This window comes from Pezoporus occidentalis, unplaced genomic scaffold (assembly GCF_034315485.1).
Source record: "Pezoporus occidentalis ecotype Australia unplaced genomic scaffold, CSIRO_AGI_Poc_V1 ctg290, whole genome shotgun sequence".
Classification (NCBI taxonomy): Eukaryota; Metazoa; Chordata; class Aves; order Psittaciformes; family Psittacidae; genus Pezoporus; species Pezoporus occidentalis.
The window spans coordinates 491027-510732 of NW_026914830.1; the positions used below are offsets into that span (position 1 = coordinate 491027).

A 19706-nucleotide genomic window follows, 5' to 3' on the forward strand; every position below is an offset into this window, starting at 1 on the left:
CAGCTGGGGGTCATGCAGTTAATCCTGACCCCAGATCACAGCCGCTTCTGCATGTGGGTAATTGAAAATGCCAGAATTCCCTGCTGACTCCCCTATAATAATAAAAGCAGCTCCCGGTGCAGTAACCTGACACTCCGGGATCTGTCAGGAGGGCTCCGAGGAGATGCTGGAAAACTCCCAGCTGTTCACCTCTTTTTTTGTGTCCCCTGGGTAGTTTCAAAGTGTTGCTGGGGAGAGGCCCCAGGCCAGCTTGGCTTTGCTTTCTCTGTCCTGAGTGGTTTCCAGAGCAAATGTTGACTCTGTCTGACATGACATGGGTTAGTGGTATTAAAGTGATCAGAGATAGGGGGTTTGCTGCCTGTAACCTAACTCTTCCAGCTAAGCCAGCAGAGGAGTGGAGGCGCTTTGATTGTACCAGGATCTGACCCGCTGGTAGGCAAAGAGTGAAAGGCTGAGCCTTGCAAGACTGGCAGATGAAGGAGGCAGGAGGTTAGGGGCAAAACAGGGGATGGATTGCAGCTGGTAGCATTTCAAATGGTATAAAGACCATGAAAGAGAAGCAGCAGGAAGATCCTGGTGTCCCCCAGCAGGTGTCCCATGGAACAAGACAGGGATTGATGCAGAAGATGCTGCCTGGGGAGTCCCAACACCCTGGGCTGCTCCCTGTAGTGTTGCTCTGTCTGATGGTAGTGTCTTGTCCAGTTTTATCCCCTTTAGTCCAGCTTCCCAGCCTGAGCAGTGTGAGCTTCCACGGCTTCACAGCAGCACCAAGGGTATAGAGGTTCTGGAGTAGCCCTGAAGTGCTGTGGGCATTATCTGGTGTGTAGGTAGAGGGGGGCTTGTTTCAACAGCATCCCATCACTGGGAGTGAGACCTACTAAAAACCAGTGGCAGCAGTCCCTGGCAGTTGTGGTGGCCGAAGATCAGGACCTGACATGGAAAATTTGCCTCTAATATCAAAGCTTATTAGAAATAGGATGCTTGTAGCCCTGATAGGTCCCTTGGGATGGGATGACCCAGCATGCGTAAGGGACCAGACGATGTCACAGGATGTCAGATTATGTTGCTCGATGTCTGTGAGGAAGATGCCTGCTTGTTCTCCTGTTAAGTGATTCCTTATAGACTCTTACGTCTTTATTCTTGGTCTCTCTGTACGGAGGAGGTAGAAGTGGTATAGGAGGTCACCATAGGATATTGAAGAAACAGGGCTAGGAGAAAGGTAACAGCTCCCAGATGGATGCTCTTTCAATAGAAGAGGAAGGTGCCCCAGCAGATGTCCTGAGGGCTCCTGGTCTGGTTTGGCCAGATGGAGAAAACCTGGTGTCGTGGGTATAGGTTGGGGAGGGAAACACTCGATCTTCCAAAGAACACCTCTAAATGGTACAACTCGGGGAGGAAAATTGGCCTATTTATTTCCCATTCACCCAATACATTGTGTGATGCCCCCTTGCTGCTTTGTGTCAGCTTTATTGTAACGAATTGCCCTAAGCTTTACATAGCAATTTTACGAATTGCTCTGATTTCAGATGCATCCAGGGCCTCTCGCCCTGCTCCCAGCACGACGCAGGCTTATAGGGAATGCAGAGGTGTCCTGGGTCCTGAGGCATTTGTTCCAACCCTGCCTCAGCAGTGAAGTGCACAGAGTGAAGGAAGCAGCAGTTCCCTTGGCCCTTCACAGAGAGGGAACAGCAGCTCTGCACAAGCTGGCTGAGGACTGGGCTGAGTCAGAGAAGCATCCTGTTGGACACGGAGGAATAGCAAACCTGAGTGAGGAGGTGGATGCTGTCTCTGGAGCCGAAAGAGGTGGTTACTGCCATCAGTTTTGAGGTTTATACAGAAAACTGGGAGAGGTTCAGAAGAGAGTCATCAGGTTGATCTGTGGGCTGCTAAATCTGTGAAGCACACAAGAAACTCAGATAACAGAGGACAAGGAAATACTTTCATGATCTTCCAATTCTTCTATGAGGACAAAAGTCCGTTTCTAAACTTCCAGCGCTTGGAAGCTGAAGCCCGTCCGTTTCAACCTGAAAATAATAGGTGCATTTTAGAACAGGGCCAGTAACTGCAAGGCAAACCTCGCAAGAAGCACAGCGGGCTCATCGTAACATGAGGTGCTCAGAGAAATCAGGGTGTCTGTCTATAACGCATGCACAGGGTCACCCTGAGTGTTTCAGCTGTGGTTCCAATCACCTGCAGAATTGACCTGTCCTTGTGCTGTCTCATCAAGCTGCCCTGGGTCTTGCAGTCGCTGTGACCTTCTTGCAGGTATTGCCTGAAAGTGTCTTGTTTCTTTGGAAAACTCAGATTTCCTTCTTGTCTTCTCGCTTTTCCTTATTTCCCTTCATCTTTTCCACCATTTTCAACAGGCCCTGCTGTTAAGACCTGAAGGTGGGGTACATCTGGATCCCCATCCTTCCCAAGTGCTTCCAGTAGCTGAGTTCAGGCAGCTCCTTGCACTCTGTGTGGGCTGCAGAAAAGCCAGTTTGACACCCCCATGGATTCATCCCCATGAGCAGAGAAGTCTGCTCAGCTCCTGGTGCTTTAAGGTGAAGTGCTGAAGTCCCAAGCTCGAGCCTAGACAAGGCTCATTTTGAAATGATTCTGCAAGCAAGCTGGGCTGGAAACCTCCAGAGGTCAAATCTGACCTAAATCTTTCTGTGATTTTATTTATGGTGCATTTCCCCTATGTCTGTGATAGTGAGAGCAGTCACTGAGAAGATGCAATGGTGGAAGTTCCTGCCTATCCAGAGACACTCCTTTGCCCCAGGTAGAAGAGAAGTGCTGAAGTTGCTGTAGTCACTCATCCCATTTGCCTCCTCCCCAACAGGCCATGTATTTGCCTCATTAAGGCTCATCAGATGAGCCCCACCTCATCTATTTGGTTCTCTCTTTTCTAAGCCAGATGAGGGCAGGTTCCACAGCTACCTACGTGGGCCATGGCTGGTCACAAATGATTCACACGATGCTCTAGCTGTTATCTTCTGTAGCTTCCTCAGCATGGAGGAAGCAGGAGATGCCTTGCAGAAGCCTTGTGCTCCCAGGCTGGCACACAGTGCATGGAAGTGGCAGAAAAGCATCCCAGGGTCCTTGCTCCTACCCGGAGGGACCCAAAGCTGAGATGCTTCTCCAGCTGCAGGGCCAGCCATGGAACCTGTGTCTCAATCATGGAATGTTGCCGCATCCCACTTCTGTGGTGGGACAGGTCTGGGTGTATGCAGCCCTTGTCCTGGAGCAGCCTGTATGAGTGTGGGATGGGTTCCCAGAGCATGTGCAGCTCTGATGTGCCAGAGAGACCATGGGCTGTGTACTGAGTCCCCATCCTGTGCTGCAGGATGATCTGTATGTAGCTTGGTCACATCTTCCTTCCAAGGCCTTTCTCCACAGGGAGAAATACTTGTCTTGGAGATAGCAGATGTCCTATGAAATGTGTTGTCAAGGAAGCAGCAAGGTCTGGCAAGAGCTCACAGGCTCCAGAATTGTTACCTCTGTTTTATCTGAACACCAGTGTGAGAAACTAATCCCAGGAGTTTACAAGATGGGCCCTGTAGCAGTGGGACCAGGATATAAGGGATAAGGGGTGGTGTGCGATGATGGAGAGTTTCAGACTGGTGGGTAACAGGGTTTGGCTTAGCCAGAAGCGGATGGAAGGATTGGAGTTCAGGAGGAGGTAAGGCGCTGGTCTCAGGATCTGTTGGAATCAGAGGATGGTTTGGGTCAGAAGGTACCTGTAAAGATACCTTCCTGCCATGGACAGGGATGTTTTTCGTTACATCAGGTTGCTGCAAGGCCTGTCCATCCTGACCTTGGATACTTCCCGTGATGGAAGTTCTCTGCACTTACTTTTAATCAGTGCTGGACAAAAACTTTGCTGAGGCTAGCCTGCATTGCACCTTCCTTCAAGAGTGGGGCAACCCAAGGAGATGAGGGAAAGGGTGGAGCAGTGCTGTGGCAGATTTTGCTTTACCATATCCAGCCCTTACTCCCCTTGGCACACAGGCATTGAACATCCTGAGTGCTACAGTGCTCTGAATCCAGAAACCCAGTCGTGAAGAGGCAGATGGATGGCTTCTGTTGGTAGACTTTGAGAGCAGTTGCTCAGCTGTAATTCATTACAGCAATGTGCAAGAACATGCTGCAGCCACACTGGTCCAAGTAGCACAGTCCTACCGCTGCTGTGTCTGCAGCCCTCAGCTGGCACACTTTCTGTCGCTGCTCATAGTGCCAAAGGAAACCAGACTGGAGACGGGTAATTGATGCTTTGCTTTGTGTGCCGCTCTTCCAAACTGTTTCTCAGAGCTGTCAAATGAGTTGTTCTTCCATGAAATATTGAAAGGGTCGGACCTGGTAAGAGCCCTTCTGAGTGCAAGCCTCTCTGCATCCATTTATAACTAAGCCTGGCATGCAAGTGATGGGGAAACGTTCTTGCTACCGCGTTCCATTTCTGTCCCATCCCAGAGGCTTGCCCTCTGCCCCAAAGCTGCTGAAGCAGTGAGTCTGTGCTGGCAGATGTGCCAGGGCTAAGGCTGTGCTGGAGCTAGCACTCTCCAAGGCTGGGCTGGTGATGTGTGATGTCTGGGATGAGCTCTGGACTGACATCCGTGCAGGCTGCACTGGCTCTGCTGTCCGCAGGCTGGGCACGGGGTGGGCAAGGACCCATGCTGTGCTCTCAGAGTGAAGAGAGGGCAGCGCAGGCACCTCCGTGTTCCAACCCCTCCAGCAAAGGGGCTGTAGGCAGATACGTGCAGTGCTGAAGCATCTCTGCTGTCAATGGCTGAGCCAGCCCAGGTTAAAAGCAGCCCAGGCTGCTTGCTGACCTGCCGCAGTGCACAGCAGGCAGGAACAGAGCTGGTCAGAGCCTCCCAGGGAGCTGGCAGCCCCATGCTGAGGTCCTGCCACATGGGCTTGTCAGCACAGGTACCCTGGAGGAGCGTTTTCCCATGGCGTTGTCCCAGCCGAGGCTGCACTGCTGCTACCTGCATGAAGCCATGCAGGCAGCACAGGGCAGTGACGGGGTGGACGTCTGCCCGTGCTGCTGGAAGGTCTCGTTGTGCGCAGTGGGACGAGTGGCATGTGTGGGTGTGCTGTTTCCAGGGCAGGCTGGCGAGGCGGGTGGCTCACCATTGTCAGTGTGTCAGGTCAGGTTTGCGTTGCCTGCTCAGGCTGCTCTGTGCGCCTCCCCTGAGTGGCATGTGCAGCCTGCAGAGCCAGCACGCCCAGGCGGAGAGGAGCTGCTTGCTTCCTGCATTGCTTGCGCCTTAGAAAGCTTCTCTCTGCAAATGTCAGAGTACAAAACCCCTATTTCCCCAAGGCAAGCACGGAGGATTGCACGTTGCTGGGCTGGTAGTGCTTTTTCCAGGGGAATAAGGTCGTGTTTGCTCCAACCCTGGCCTCGCTTTGCCTGGGAATGGTGTGTTTTCCTGCCTGAAACACTGTCTGTGTGTTGTCTAATTGCAAACTCTTCCCATGCAGTAGAAGCATTTTGTCCTCCCCTAGTTGCTCTCTGCAAACAGCAGCAGCCAGGATCCCCTGACCAGCCCTGCCACTGCTGGAAGCAAATTGATTAGCTTCAAGCATCAGTAATACACCTGCCTTCCTCCAGCCAAGGGATGCAGCAGGCATCTGACTGAGGCCTCTCTCTTGATCTCTCTTCCAGCTCCTTCAGCTGTGTCCATCATGCACCAGGTCAGCCGCACCGTGGACAGCATTACCCTCTCATGGTCTCAGCCTGACCAACCCAATGGAGTCATCCTGGATTATGAGCTGCAATATTATGAGAAGGTACTGCGGGACCTTGGCTGGGGTCAGGGACACGTTTTTGGGTAGAGGAGGTGGTGCAAAGCTTCCTGTAAGGGTGTAGCACCGGCTACAGCAGTTGGTTGCTCAGTAGGTTACCTCTCTTGCTGCAGTTGGCCATGTAGGTGGCAGTGGCTGTCAAGCTTTTGGTGGTTCCAATGACTCTGTGGAGGTACTGCAGGTGTGGAAAAGCTGCTGGTCTTTAGGAGGAGTTTCCTCCGTCACCTCTCCAGTACTTGTGACCGGTGGACCCATTGCAGGGAGAGCTCAGTAGCCAGGGTCCAAGCTCTAATTTTAACCTTTCCCCTACTGGGGCATTAGTGGGGAATTGGGATGGTTGGTAGGGAGCATCAGGTCCCTGGCTGGACCACGTTAGCTGAGTGTCCAGTCTTCAAGGTGCAGTGTAATTCTGTCTTTCTGTGTATTTACACCAAAGGTAAGTTTGGCATCTGTGTGCAGCCTGAACCCAGATGTTGTACCAGGGAGAAGCCACCCCATGCCCCTATGGAGGGTACATAGTGCACTACAGAGTCAGGGGAGGCTGATGTGAAGGAGGTCTACAGCTGTGGCTCTTTCATCCCCAAGGAACATGCTCCTTCTGCATCCTCCTTGCCCATGCAAGCAGAGGGACTGTGAGCCAAGGCAGTGCCAGTGTGTCTGTCCCATGGGGCTGGAGTTGCATGGCTACTGAGAGACCTAATGGCCATGGTCCCAGGACCTGCCAAGCTCTGCCATGCTGGTGAGCTTCATCCCTGCTACCCAGGGGATGTGGGGAGCAGGTGATTTCTCCTTCCAGGAATCTGCCCCCTTACCCAAGAGCTTATAAACTACACATTAAAAATTGCAAACTAACTAATTAAAAAGCTGTATGATTAAATGGAACTGAAAATATTTTTCCCAGCAGTTGCCAGAAGAAATGATTAATCCCCCCCACTGCCTGCCTGTGACCTATTTTCTCGTCACCAAGAGCCAGAGGGAGAATGGGGAGGGGGGGGGGGGAGCTTCTTTGTAGGCTGTTAAATAGGTCCTGACCTATATCACACAAATCACAACCATTTATTTGACCCTTGGAAATGATCCCAGAATATGTGGCAAGGTAACAAGACAGATCTGGTCTTTTCCCCATGGACGCTCAGCGTAGGGACAGAAGATCTCAGGGAGTTCATTCTCCTCCTCTTACTTTCTCTTAATCTCTTCCCCGTTTTCTTTCTTTCCCCTCCCCTCTGTTTTCTGGGAGAGGCTGTAAATAAATGGAGCTTTTTTCTAAAGGGGAAGCTTCTGCTTGTGGCCAGTCTTCACAAGGGACCGCAAGGTGAGCATCTGCTTGCCCCATTGCCAGAGCTTAGGGCACAGCATGTCCCTGATGGCAGGGACAAGTGGCCCAAGCCACACTTGGGCAATGCTTTTCTTGGCATCAGGCTCTCAGGTGGAGCACTAGCCCCAGCGGAGAGGACAAGGCAAGCAACCCCATGTGCTGGTGCTGAGGCGCTCTGTCCCAGTATTCCATAGAATCATAGAATGGTTTGGGGTGGAAGGGACCTTTAAAGGTCACCCAGTTCCAACCCCACTGCAATGAGCAGGGGCATCAACTTGACCAGCTTGCTCAGAACCCTGTCCAGCCCAATCTTGAATGTTTCCAGGGATGGGACCAGACATCCACAACCTCTCTGGGCAAACTATACCAGTCTTTCACCACTCCCATTGTAAAGACTTCTTCCTTATATCTAGTCTGAATCTACCCTTCTTCAGTTTAAAACTGTTACTCCTTGTCCTATTGCTACAGGCCCTACTAAAAAGTCTGTCCCCATCTTTCTTTTAAGCCTCCTTTAAGTATTGAAAGGCTACAGTGAGGTCTCCGCATTCTCTTCTCCAGGCTGAAAAACCCCAGCTCACTCAGACTTTCCTCATAGAAGATGTTCACCAGCCTTCTCATGGCCTTATCATAGAATCATGATAGCTTTCCTGCAGTCCCAGGGGCCACAGTGCTTCTGTCAGGGGCTCAGTTTTCTTGTGAGAGGCATCCAGACACTCTTTAATGCAATGCAATTGATCAGATTCCTGGCTGGGAGAGCAAATGCTTTGGAGATCTCCACCCAAGTGGTGTTCTCCATCAGTCAGGAAACTGTGGACCCTGTGGATCTACCCCCAGAGCGGCTGGCAGTACCCTGTTACCACATCTGAGCATCCCTCTTGAATGCACACAGTCCCGTAGGGGCTGAAATTCAGATGTATGTGATGATTTGGCACGCAGCCTTGGACTAGCTTTGGTCGTGTGGCTCTGTTTGCTTCAGGAACCACAGCAAAGTGCTGCTGTGCAGATGCACAGAGGAGCTGCCTGCCAAATTCGGTCGGTTGACGTTTTCCTTTGGCTTCATGTATGGATGTATTGATTGATTTTGGATGATAAAGCATGACTTTTTAGAAACACTTTTTGCTGATTTCACAGACTGTGTTGCAAGGAACTCTATTGATCAGACTTCGGTTCCAGCTTAAATTTGGCTCAGGGGAAGGGGGAGCAGATGAGGACTCAAAAGCAAAGGAAATACGAGGGAATAAGAAGTGTGTTATTTTGAGTTAGGATTTCCGAATTAAAACCAAAATCAGGCAGGAAACACAAAAAGAAACCCCTCAGAAAGTCAACCCAACAAACCTGTGCAAAACCCAACAGCTTGGACTTGCACTCTAAACTGCCTGGGATGCCCTTGACCCACTGCAGAAGCCCTAGGGGTGGAAGGGGAAAAGTGTTTGAAGTGAATGCAGAGGTTGCTGGAGAGCTGATGGCTGAGCTGTATGCCAAGGGAAAAGAATAGGTTTGATGAGGGAAGGTGGAGAGCTGTAAATGCTTGTTTATTTGTGGTCTGGGATTAAAGGAGAGCAGAGTCACGAGCACACGTTCCTCAGACAGACAGACATCCATTTCCCAAGTGATAAACCATCTTGTAAGCATGCCCATTCATTGCATTCAATTTAAAGTCCTCCAGGAGCAGGGATGAGGTCCCCTCGAACAGTTGGACAAATGATTTTAAGACAGTTGTGTTGTTTGTGCCATCCAAGGGCCTGGGAGGATTCATGCAAGCCCCTGAGCACTAAAAGCTGTAAACATGTCCTGACCTATTTCCCTCTTAGCCTTCCTGGGAAAGGTCCAAAGGACTGCTGAGGCCTGATCAGGCACACAAGGCAATCAGTTTCCTGTGTTCATCTTTTCTTGATCTTTCTTGGTTTTTCTCTGCACTTGAGCTTTTCACTGCCATTAGTCTAATTCCCAAACACCCCAGTGATACCTGGGCACCTTCAGTGCCAGCTCCAGGTGGATAAAGCTGGCTTTTTTAGGTTTTTTTAGGAGAAAAAACTGTTCCTGAACCTGTTAATAGTGGAGGTTTCCGAGGTGCTCCTCATTACCGTGCAGAGTGATGTGCCATCAGCATTTCTGAGCCTCCAAGTTTGAGTGCACATTTGACTACACGTTGTGTTGGGATAAACGCATTCCTGGCAGACCACTCTCTTACCAGCCATCCACACCAGAGCCCTGCTCAATCAAAAGCTTAATACAAGAAGAAATTAACTCCATGAATGTTGCCTTTCAGCTGCTTTGCAGCTGTGAGGAGAATAGTCTGCTCGACCCCAGGTCATGGGTATAATCCATCTCACAAATGCCAGTGCATTTGCAGTTCTGTTCCAGCAGGATGTCTAATTGAGAAAGCACCGAGCTCTCCCAGGAACATAAGGAGAACATTGGTTCAACATGGTTTGCTGTATGGAGCCCCACAGTGAATGACTGTTCTTTGTGGGCCTCTTGTGTTGCTGGTACCACGGCTTCTGGCTGTGCAGATCCTCTGAGTGAAGGTACCAGTGCTGTTCTCACAAGGGAATGAACGTGAAAGCAAAATCTCCAGATGGCTAAGCAGAAAAGAAAGGAGACCAGCAGCCCCCAAAGGCAAACGCCACCATTTATGGGGGAGGAAGACAACTTCTGACTCACCCTGTGCTCCATCAGTTGAGGAGGCTGAGGACGCAGCCCAGGCAAAGGGTGTGCAAAGCTTGGTGCAGAGCCTCCACTGACTCCTCCTTCACTGTGTCTGCAGGCAGCCAAAGCAGCACAAGAGAGCAGCATCATGCGTGACTTGTACCATCGTGTGATGAAACCTTGGTTCATCACAAGGGGGGACCTTCTGCCTCGTCACCGCTTTGACACCCTTTGCTCCCCATGGGGAGTTTCATTCTGCTCTAACGTTAGCACAGGACAAGAAGAAATCCCCTGTGCCCCCCCCATGGAGTGTCACATCCTCAGTCCTACTTGATGCCATTGCACAAACTATGTGTCTGCCTCCTTTCTGCCAGTCCCTGCCTACTTCCCATGAGGTTACCTCACCTCACTAGTCACCCTGTATGGAGTGGCAGCTCTTGGGCTCGCTGAGCCCTTTGCAGTGCCTGAAGTGAGCAGATTTCAGAGATTTGCCTGTAACCTTGCCAGCGCAGATTCTGAGCTGTTAGCTGCTGAGCTCTTCCACCCAGTGATCCTGCCAAGGCAGCCTGACCTGCCAGATCGGAGGTGCTACCAGAGAGGTTGAGCGCTTTCAACATAGCTACACACGTTTGATTCGAAACCTGGTGCCTGTGCCTGTTCTATGGGAGCTCGTCCTCACAGCTTGGCTTTCCTAAGATGCCTCTGTTTCCCAGAAGCCATGCTGTTTGCATATATTGCTGCTTTGAGCTGGCTTTCGGGGCTTCATGGCTGCCAGGCATCTGCCCACCTAGCCCTGACCACATTCAGCACCCTCTTTCATCCTCTGTTGACCTGTTTCTCCATGTCCCCGGAGGGGCAGGGGCTGTCTGATCTCTTGTACCGTGGCTTGCCCAAGGAGACCCTCCCCATCCACTAGTGCTTCTGGATGTTCAGCTAAAAGGGCATAATTACTAAGGATCCATCATCTACATAAGTGCAATGCCATCTATACCGTTATGATGGGGCTGCTCAAATTTGGAGGTAGTTTCATTGTTGCTTTTAAATACGCTGTTTGGCTGCCCAGCTTTGGAAACCTGGCGTGGTCCCTGGTGAAGCAGTCACTGGGCAGGGGTACTGCAAACCAGTGAGTGAAGCAGGCTGTAACAGTTCTTTTTCTCCTTCTTAGTAGCTGGTGCAGGGCTGTGTTTGGCCTTTACTCTGAGAACAGTGCTGATAACACACCGATGCTGTAGCTGTTGCTCGGTAACGCTTACCCTGATCAAGGACTTTTCCAGCCTCATGCTCTGCCAGTGAGGAGGGACACAAGAAGCCAGGAGGAAGCAGAGCCAGGACACCAGACCCAAACTAGCCATAGGGGTATTCCATACCAGAGCACGTCATGCCCAGGATAGAAACTGAGGGCAGTCACCCAGAAGGCCCAGATCGCTGCTCGGGTCAGGCTGGGTATCGGTCGGTGGGTGGTGAGCAATTGTATTGTGCTTCGCTTGTGTTTGTTGAGGTTTTTTTCCTTTCCCCTTTTAGTTTTATATTCTCTCCCCTTGTTATTTCCTTTATCATTATTATTATTAGTAGTAGCAGTTTTATATTATGCTTTTTATATTATACTTTGGTTATTGGGCTGTTCTTATCTCAACCTGTGGGGTTTACATTCTTTCGATTCTCCTCCCCATCCCACCTGGGACATGGGGAAAAGGGGGGAACGAGTGAGTGTCTGCATAGTTCTGAGGTGGTGGCTGGGCTTAAACCATGACACAGGCCCAGGTAGCAGTACTTCTCTTGAGGTCCAAAACCCTATGTTCAGGTGGGCTTCAGCTCCAGCACAGGCAAAAGGAGGTGGAGAAGAGCGAATGGAGAGGCTACCAGAGCTGGATCAGTCACAGGAGGAGGAAGTGAGGAAGAAGGACAGTGCTAAGAGGAAGTGGGTACAGAAGAGGGAAGCAGTTGCCATCCCCATTGAGCTTAAGGCTCGGAGAAATGACCTGAGTTTTCTATCTAACATCTTCATCCAAGCCTTTCCTGAGAGCTGATAGCCCAGGGACATCCGTACTCACATTCCTCTTTCTATGTCTTCCTGACAGGATGCAGGCTTAGAGAAATAACCTGTTTGTTCAGGCCCATGCTCTCCTCATGGTTGTTTCTCCATCCATGCTGCCCTGGTCTCCTGCCCTTCCTCCTTCTAGAAGTGCAGGGTCTCATTCTCCACTTACTTTCCTGATGACAGATTTGTGTTTTCTTGGCAGGATCTGAGCGAGTTAAACTCAACAACAGTGAAGAGCCCCACCAACACTGTGGCAGTGCAAAACCTCAAAGCTGGCACCATCTACGTCTTCCAAGTGCGGGCACGTACTGTGGCTGGGTATGGCCGGTATAGTGGCAAGATGTATTTCCAGACTATGACTGAAGGTGAGCCTTCACATGCCTTTATATAAAGATGACACAGGGTTTAGAGAGACTTGAGGAAGGTGGAGGTGCACTGGTAGCAGTGCTGGTCCCCCTGCTGTTGCTTCAAGGGTGCATGGGGACATGTCGACTCAGTTGGATTTAGAGGAGACAAGGTTTGTGATCTTCACGTGCACAGCTGTCAATGACAAATGCAGACCCAAGTCTTTATTTTCGGAATTTCTGCTGCTAAATCAAGCAGGCCAAGCCAGTTTTCTGGCCCTGAGGCCAAGGAGCAAGGCACAGCTTGCATCCATGGGACTAAAATTGCCACTCAAAAGGGATAGCTCCATCCAGCCTTTGTACTGGGGCATTTCCCCAGTCACAGCCAACCTGAGCCATGCCTGGGATAGCACTACAGGTCCAGGACCAAAACCATGCCAGGAAACCCATTAGCGAGAGCCATGCAAATGTGGACAGGACATGGCTCAGGGATGGGCTCTGACCTTAGAATCATAGAATAGGTAGGGTTGGAAAGGACCTTAAGATCATCCAGTTCCAACCCCCCTGCCATGGGCAGGGACAGCTCACACTACACCATGTCACCCAAGACTCCATCCAGCCTTGCCCTGATTACTGCCAGAGATGGAGCATTTCTTTGGGCAACCTTTGCCAGTGCCTCACCACCCTCACAGTAAAGAACTTCTCCCTTATATCTAATTTGGACTGGGATTGCCCTGACCTTGCACTTGGCTTGGTGGAACTTCATGAGGTTGTCATTGGCCCACTTGTCAAGCATATCCAGGTCCCTCTGGATGGCATTCCTTCCCTCCAGCGTATCAACCGAACCACACAGCTCGGTGTCATCAGCAAACTTGATGAGGGTGCATCAGTCCCACTGTCCATGTCACTGACAAAGATGTTGAACAAGATTGGTCCCAACACCAATCTCTGAGGGACACCACTCGTTACTGGTCTCCAGTTGGACATTGATCCATTGACCACAACTCTTTTGCGTGTGGCCATCCAGCCAATTCTATATCCAAGTGGTCCATCCATCAGATTGATGTCTCTCCAGTTTAGGATGTCATTGAGACCTTGGTGAACTTGTTAGTGTAGACGTACCCTGTGCCCCAGTAACCCCTTCCTTCTTCCTTGCTTGCCAGCTGAATACCAGACCAGTGTTCAGGAGAAACTGCCACTCATCATCGGCTCCTCTGCGGCAGGACTGGTGTTCCTCATTGCTGTGGTCGTCATCATTATTGTATGCAACAGGTAGGTCAGTCTGAGCCCATGACTGGGGCTGGGGCTGTACAAGGGGGTGGCGACTGGAGGCAGGGAAGGGGGAAATGGGGATTGGAGGATGAAGAGGGAAAGATGCTCCTGCAGTGCATCTTCATCCCCAGTGGAGCCATGCTGGTGCTCAGGACTCCCTTTCTTTCCAGAAGACGGGGCTTTGAGCGTGCAGACTCTGAGTACACCGACAAGCTGCAGCACTATACCAGTGGCCACAGTACGTACTGCGGCCCCCCGCCAGGCCTGGGGGTCCGTTCTCTCTTCGGTTTGTGTTCCTGTTCACTCATCCCTTGCAGCATGTGGGGAGCGCTCAGGCCACCTAGCCAGGCTGGCGTGTGCATGGGTAGACGGGAGGACCTGTGCTATCTAGATCACCCACCAGCCCCCTATGATCTAGATCCCTCTCCAGACCTGGGTGTTGTTGTGTGCCATCCGTGCAGTGAACATGTGTGCATGCCCTGTGAATCCCTGTGACATCCAACACACACCCCTGCAGCTGCTGGCACCACACTTTGTCTTGCTATGATGACTCCTGAGCTTTGCCCAGCTTGTGGGCAGCAGTGAAGACCCCTTTCTCAACCTACTCACCTCCTGCAGAGCACTGTCCTATGCAGGAACCCACATACCTCATGGTGCTTTTGCCAGAGCCCACCCCAGTGCTTCCAGAATCCTAGTAGATACATCTCTATATAGGTATCTAGTGCAACACATAACATGGCCTCTCTTGCATCCTCCTTCCAACATCCCTGTGTACTGCAAGGCACATCTTCTTTCACACCCTGCCAGTGTATACACCACCCCAGTGCATACTTATTCCTCTTATTGCTGCATGCCCTCTGAAATGCCTTTCTCCTCCCTCATCTGTCACTGCAATCCTGCTTTGTCCCAATCTCAGTCGTCGTTTACATCGTGTTATACTTGCAGCTTCAGGATTTCTGAATGCCACGTTCCTGTACAGACCTGGGCCTTCTTTAGGGGATGGAAAACATCAGTAGTGTTTCAGCACAGGACTCACTGTTGCTTCTGCATTTACCTGAGGCAGAGCACTGAGGCTGCCAGAGCAGCGCCGTGCTGGCTGCATTGCTGTAACTTACCAGGAGAAATGACACTCAAGAAAGATGATGGAAATGCAGCTCTCAGTTGTTTGTGAGCCCGTGCTGCATGTGTAAACATACATTCACGCTTTCTCCTGGGGTCTGGTACGTAACATGACAACTTCAGGCTGTGATGGCATTAATAGCTGTGCCTTCACGACTGTTGGAACAGGCACAATGCCACCGGATGCAGATGAACTGATAATGGGCCTGGGGTGCCTTTTAGCCACATCCTCACTCAAGAAGGCAGTCCAAGGCACGGTGCCTGCTCGGCTCCCCAGCAGCGATTGCTGTGGAGAGGCTACAGCTTATGGTTAGCAAATTGCCAAGGTGCATGGAGCCTGTAAGCATTGCAGGAACTACCCTGAATCGTACGCATGGAGCCAGGAGTTGTGCCTCTGGTTGTGTTGGGCTCCTTATTTTAGTGAGCTGTGAGCTCTGCTCTCCAAATACCCCTAATTTTGGGGCAAGCCCGAGGCCAGGCAAAGAAGTAGAGAAAGGGGAGAACTGCAAGCAGGAGCGGTGTCATGGTGTAGGTAGTGTGCAACGTGGCATCAGCAGTCCAGCCTCACCAGATCCCATGGTTATTGCCTTTCACATAAGCATATCACTGTGTCTTCTGGTCTGCCTAGCAGGAAGAGCTTGGGTTTTGCAGTTTCCCTAGCATCCCCTACAGCTTGTCTTGGCAATTTTGAGGCTACAGAAGGGACCCAAACCTCAGGCAGGGTAAACTATCAGGAGAACAGGGACAGACTGTCCCTCCTGTCTTGAGTGCTAAGCCCAGGTCTTCTCCACTTTCCCATGCCTCCGATGGGATGATGTGATGAGGTGGAAGCAGCATGCAGAGGAGGCCAGTGGGGCAGAGCTGCAGTCTCTACAAATGGTGCTCTTGCAGTGCTGCAGCATGATGAGTGTGGTGTGGCATTGGTGTGCCTGTGCATCACCTCCTGAAAGCAAATGCTCCTCTTGCTTTTCCTCTGCGTCTGCTAAAGCCAGTTCCTGCTGCAGAGGATGTGTGGTTCTCTATGGTCAGTTTGAAGTCCTAGCTAATCACGTAGCCCTCCACTGCCCTACAATGACTTACAGGCCACTGTTCATTACAATCCAGCTTTAACAGTCCTGTGCAAACATGGCTCTGCATGTTTTCTCTCAAACTGCCTTGCTGTGTCTGCTTCATGCCCTTCATGATGTGATTTGCTGGGGTAAAAAAATCCCCCCACACCAATAGGTTTCTCTTTTCCTCGATGACAGCCGTCAGTCATTCCATTTGCATCTGTCTGTCTGACTCTCTCCCTCACCTTTATGCAGTGACTCCAGGGATGAAGATTTATATCGATCCGTTCACCTATGAAGATCCCAATGAGGCCGTCAGGGAATTTGCAAAAGAAATCGATATCTCTTGTGTCAAAATTGAGCAGGTGATTGGGGCAGGTAGGTGAACTGGGAATGGCTGCCTGGCCCTCAGCAGCAGTCTGCTTTGCGGTGTCAGGCTTTGGTGAGGATTTAGCCTTACATGTACTGGGAAGCCAATAATGTGTTGCACTTAGCCCCAGCCTGGACTAGCAGGAGTAAGGTGGTCCAGTACTGGAAGAGCAAGTACATCTCCTCACTAGAGACAAGGAGTTCCTGTGTGCATACAGTCCCACGTGCAGTGCTCCTCACCAGTGATGAATCCACCTGAAGGGAGGCCTTTGGTGTGGAGCGAGGGAGGAAGCACAGATGGGATGGTGGGTGGTGAGCTCAGGGGCATGCAGGGAGCACGGTCCCTCAGGGAGAAAGGCAGAGATGGGGAGGCTGCCAAGTCCAACCTGTTTCCCTCTCCGCAGGGGAGTTTGGTGAGGTGTGCAGTGGGCATCTCAAGCTTCCTGGTAAAAGAGAGATCTTTGTGGCCATCAAGACCCTGAAGTCTGGTTACACAGAGAAGCAGAGACGGGACTTCTTGAGCGAAGCCAGCATCATGGGGCAGTTTGACCACCCCAATGTCATCCACCTGGAGGGAGTAGTGACCAAGAGCTCCCCGGTCATGATCATTACTGAGTTCATGGAGAACGGCTCACTGGACTCCTTCTTACGGGTATGAGATCCCAGGTGCATGTAGCTCCAGAGATTATGTTGGACCAGAGGAGGACTGGAGGGGAAGGGTCCTTTCCTTGTGCCAATATAGCAGTGCCCTTCACTACCCAGCATTTGTTGTCACTGAGGCAGCTGCTGCGTAGTCCAGAGGTCTGTGTTTTGGCAACAGAAGTGGAGGTGGCACCAAGGCTGTCATCTGTTAAGTGTGTCTGCTCGTACCAGCAAAAGGCTGTGCCTACCTCTACACATGCCCACAGATGCCTGCACGAACTCTGCCTCTGTGGGCATGGAAAGACGGTCTGACATAGCTTTAACACAGCAGGACTTCACCTCCAGCTGCTCTGTCTAAATATTTACACGTCTGAGTTTGAAATGGAGAATTCACTGTGTTGAAGGGAGAAAACCTAGGAATAGGTAACCCCTTCCGAGCCCTCCTGTGCAAGGTCTGGCACGTCTGCCACCTTTGGATAACAGCAGCCAGCGCAGTGATGCCCATAGGGTGTGAGAGTGACTTCCAGCCCTCTTTCTTTGCGAAGGAGCTTTGGTACTTGTGGAATGGATGTGTATTGACATGCAGTGTAGAAAGAGGCTACCGGTTGTTTGCCTGACCATACCAGGCTGTGCATTTTCTCCTCTCATGTGGACTCTTTCCCTCTTTTCCCCTAAGCAAAACGATGGGCAGTTCACAGTGATCCAGCTGGTGGGCATGCTGCGGGGCATCGCCGCAGGCATGAAGTACCTGGCCGATATGAACTACGTGCACCGGGACCTGGCTGCCCGCAACATCCTGGTGAACAGCAACCTGGTCTGCAAAGTGTCTGACTTTGGGCTCTCTCGGTTTCTGGAGGATGACACCTCTGATCCTACCTACACCAGTGCACTGGTAAAGCTGCTCTTCGTGAGGGGGAGGGATGGGTGGTGAAGGAAGGAGTCAGGGAAAGGGGAAGATCCCTTCCCTTTGACATTTGTCAGCAATGGAAATGAGGTGCCAGATGGGAAAGACCAATGAAATGAATCAAGGAAGGTTTTCTCTTGCCAGGTCCTGTCCAGTTGTCCTGTGGCTGTTGGTGGGCCCTATTCCTGTGGATAACTGGGTCTTCTTCCAAGCATATCTGCAAACATCTACATGTCCTTGATAAGGCTTTTAGTTGGGATGGTGCATTATAACCACCCAGCGTGGCCCAGATGGGAGTCCTCCGATAGGTTTGCACAGGACTGTTAAGGCTGGAGTGTAATGAATATTGGCCCATAAGTCATTGTCAGGGCAGGGGAGAAATCCATGCCTTTCTTTTTAGCCATGTTTGAAATCTGCTGCTTGTCAGGAGCTCTGTTAATACTCTACCTGATGGGGAAGACAGCATGGTTGGTATGGAGTGCTTGGTCTCCCCTTCTTGTGAAAACCAAACGATTTTGTCTGAGGTTTGTGGCTTTGAGGAGATTAAGGAGCATTATCTTGTTCTAGCATGTACAGGGTCTGAGTCCTATTAAGTCCTAGAAGACCCTTAGTAAGGCATGGTAGTTATTCACTGAGAAAATACAATGTTCCTTAATCTTCTCAGAGCCACAGGACACAGGTTTGCTTATTTTTCAGCAGAGGGGAAGATTTTTTTCCCTTCAGAAAGTCTCTTGAATTGTGAATGCCTCAAGTCCAAAGTTCTTAGTGGAAAATCACAAGGCTACAAGGCCTTAAGCAGAGCGTTGTCCTGTGGCCCCATGCTGTGTGTGTCGCTCTTGAGCACTTCAGTGCGTAGCTCCTCTATGGGAGTGGAGAGTACTGATTTCTCCAGAGCTGCTGTTGCCCAGCAGGCAACAGAGACCCCACAGCCTACCCAGTCCATCTCATCTCCACCAGTGACCAAGCATGCCATGTTAAAGATGGTCAATTCACCCTTCGTTTTTGTCACTAAAGACCTTACCAGCACAGAGGGTATTCTGAAGACTGCTATAGGAGTAGGCAGGTGGAAGGAGCTGGGCTTGTTTAATGCTATGAAGAGGAGGTTGAGAGGGAGCCTGTACGTGACCTGCAGTACTTGAAGGGCAGTTACGATGGAGACAGAGCCAAACTCTTTGCAGTGGTACAAGATGGTGCAATAAGGAACAATTGACAAAACCATAGCTTGAGAGGTTCAAGGTGAGTAACAGAAAAAGCTTCTTCCCCAAGAGGCTGGTGCAGCCTTGAGACGGGTCACCAGACAAGTGAGGGGAATCATCATCCTTGATGGTTTTGTGGCCTTGGCTAGACAAACCACAGACACCCTGATGCAGTGTTAGGGTTAGTCCTGGGGCAGTTTTGGACAGTTGTCTTTTCCAATTACTCTTGCTCTTTCTGTTACTATCCTGTTCTTTTCTCCTGCAGGGTGGGAAGATCCCAATACGATGGACAGCACCTGAGGCAATTCAGTACCGAAAATTCACCTCGGCCAGCGATGTGTGGAGCTATGGAATAGTCATGTGGGAGGTGATGTCGTATGGCGAGCGGCCTTACTGGGATATGACCAATCAAGATGTGAGTTGTTAAGAAACAAGGAGCAGAAACACTGAAATTGGAAGCGATGCAAGGCCAAAGCGTGGCTACAGCTAGACCCAGCCTGTGGCATGTCCACAACCTTCTCTGTCATGGGAGATGTGTCCAAGGTCAACGCCTTTGGAAGAAGTAATGGGGATAACTTTGGCTTTTGTGCTGCTGTGGCAGAGGTTAGGGACTGTACAACACCCAGTGCAATAGGACAGGGTTAATGGGAGCACCCTCAGGGATGGTAGACATGCTCAGGAGGAAAGGGAGCAGGCAGGTGGAAAAGGAAATGCTACCACTGACCTGAGAGCTCCTGGAGCAGCAAGCACATCTTCATCTACAGGAGACCACAGGCATTTGGTAAAAGTTTGTTAGAGTCACAGAATGGTTTGGGTTGGAAACAACCTTTAAAGATAACTTAGTCCAACCCCCCCTGCCACGGTCAAGGTCGTCTTCCACTAGAGGGTCATTAAATTTCCCATGACAAGCTTGGATGTGATGTGTAAGAAGCCCCTGGAAAAAGCTGTGCAGCTCCATCCTCCTTGATTGTAGAGAGGATGGAGGGCTGCAGGAGGTTCCTCTTGAAGAAGAGCCT

At 50.8% G+C, this 19706-nt stretch overlaps 1 protein-coding gene across 4 annotated transcripts in view; it reads left to right on the forward strand.

Moving 5' to 3' along the window:
- EPHB2 (EPH receptor B2) overlaps positions 1-19132 on the forward strand; it is a 98468-nt gene extending 79336 nt beyond the window's left edge. The window contains exons 6-13 of one of the 4 annotated variants that reach the window (XM_062626340.1): positions 5654-5778; positions 11998-12160; positions 13303-13411; positions 13582-13697; positions 15835-15957; positions 16353-16600; positions 17267-17482; positions 18956-19132. In XM_062626340.1, coding sequence (XP_062482324.1) covers positions 5654-5778; positions 11998-12160; positions 13303-13411; positions 13582-13697; positions 15835-15957; positions 16353-16600; positions 17267-17482; positions 18956-19117 — 1262 coding nt within the window. In that variant the 3' untranslated portion in view covers positions 19118-19132. The remainder of the gene's footprint in view (positions 1-5653; positions 5779-11997; positions 12161-13302; positions 13412-13581; positions 13698-15834; positions 15958-16352; positions 16601-17266; positions 17483-18955) is intronic. The other 3 variants (XM_062626338.1, XM_062626336.1, XM_062626339.1) reach the window with 3 other exon arrangements.
- The last annotated feature ends 574 nt before the right edge of the window (positions 19133-19706 follow it).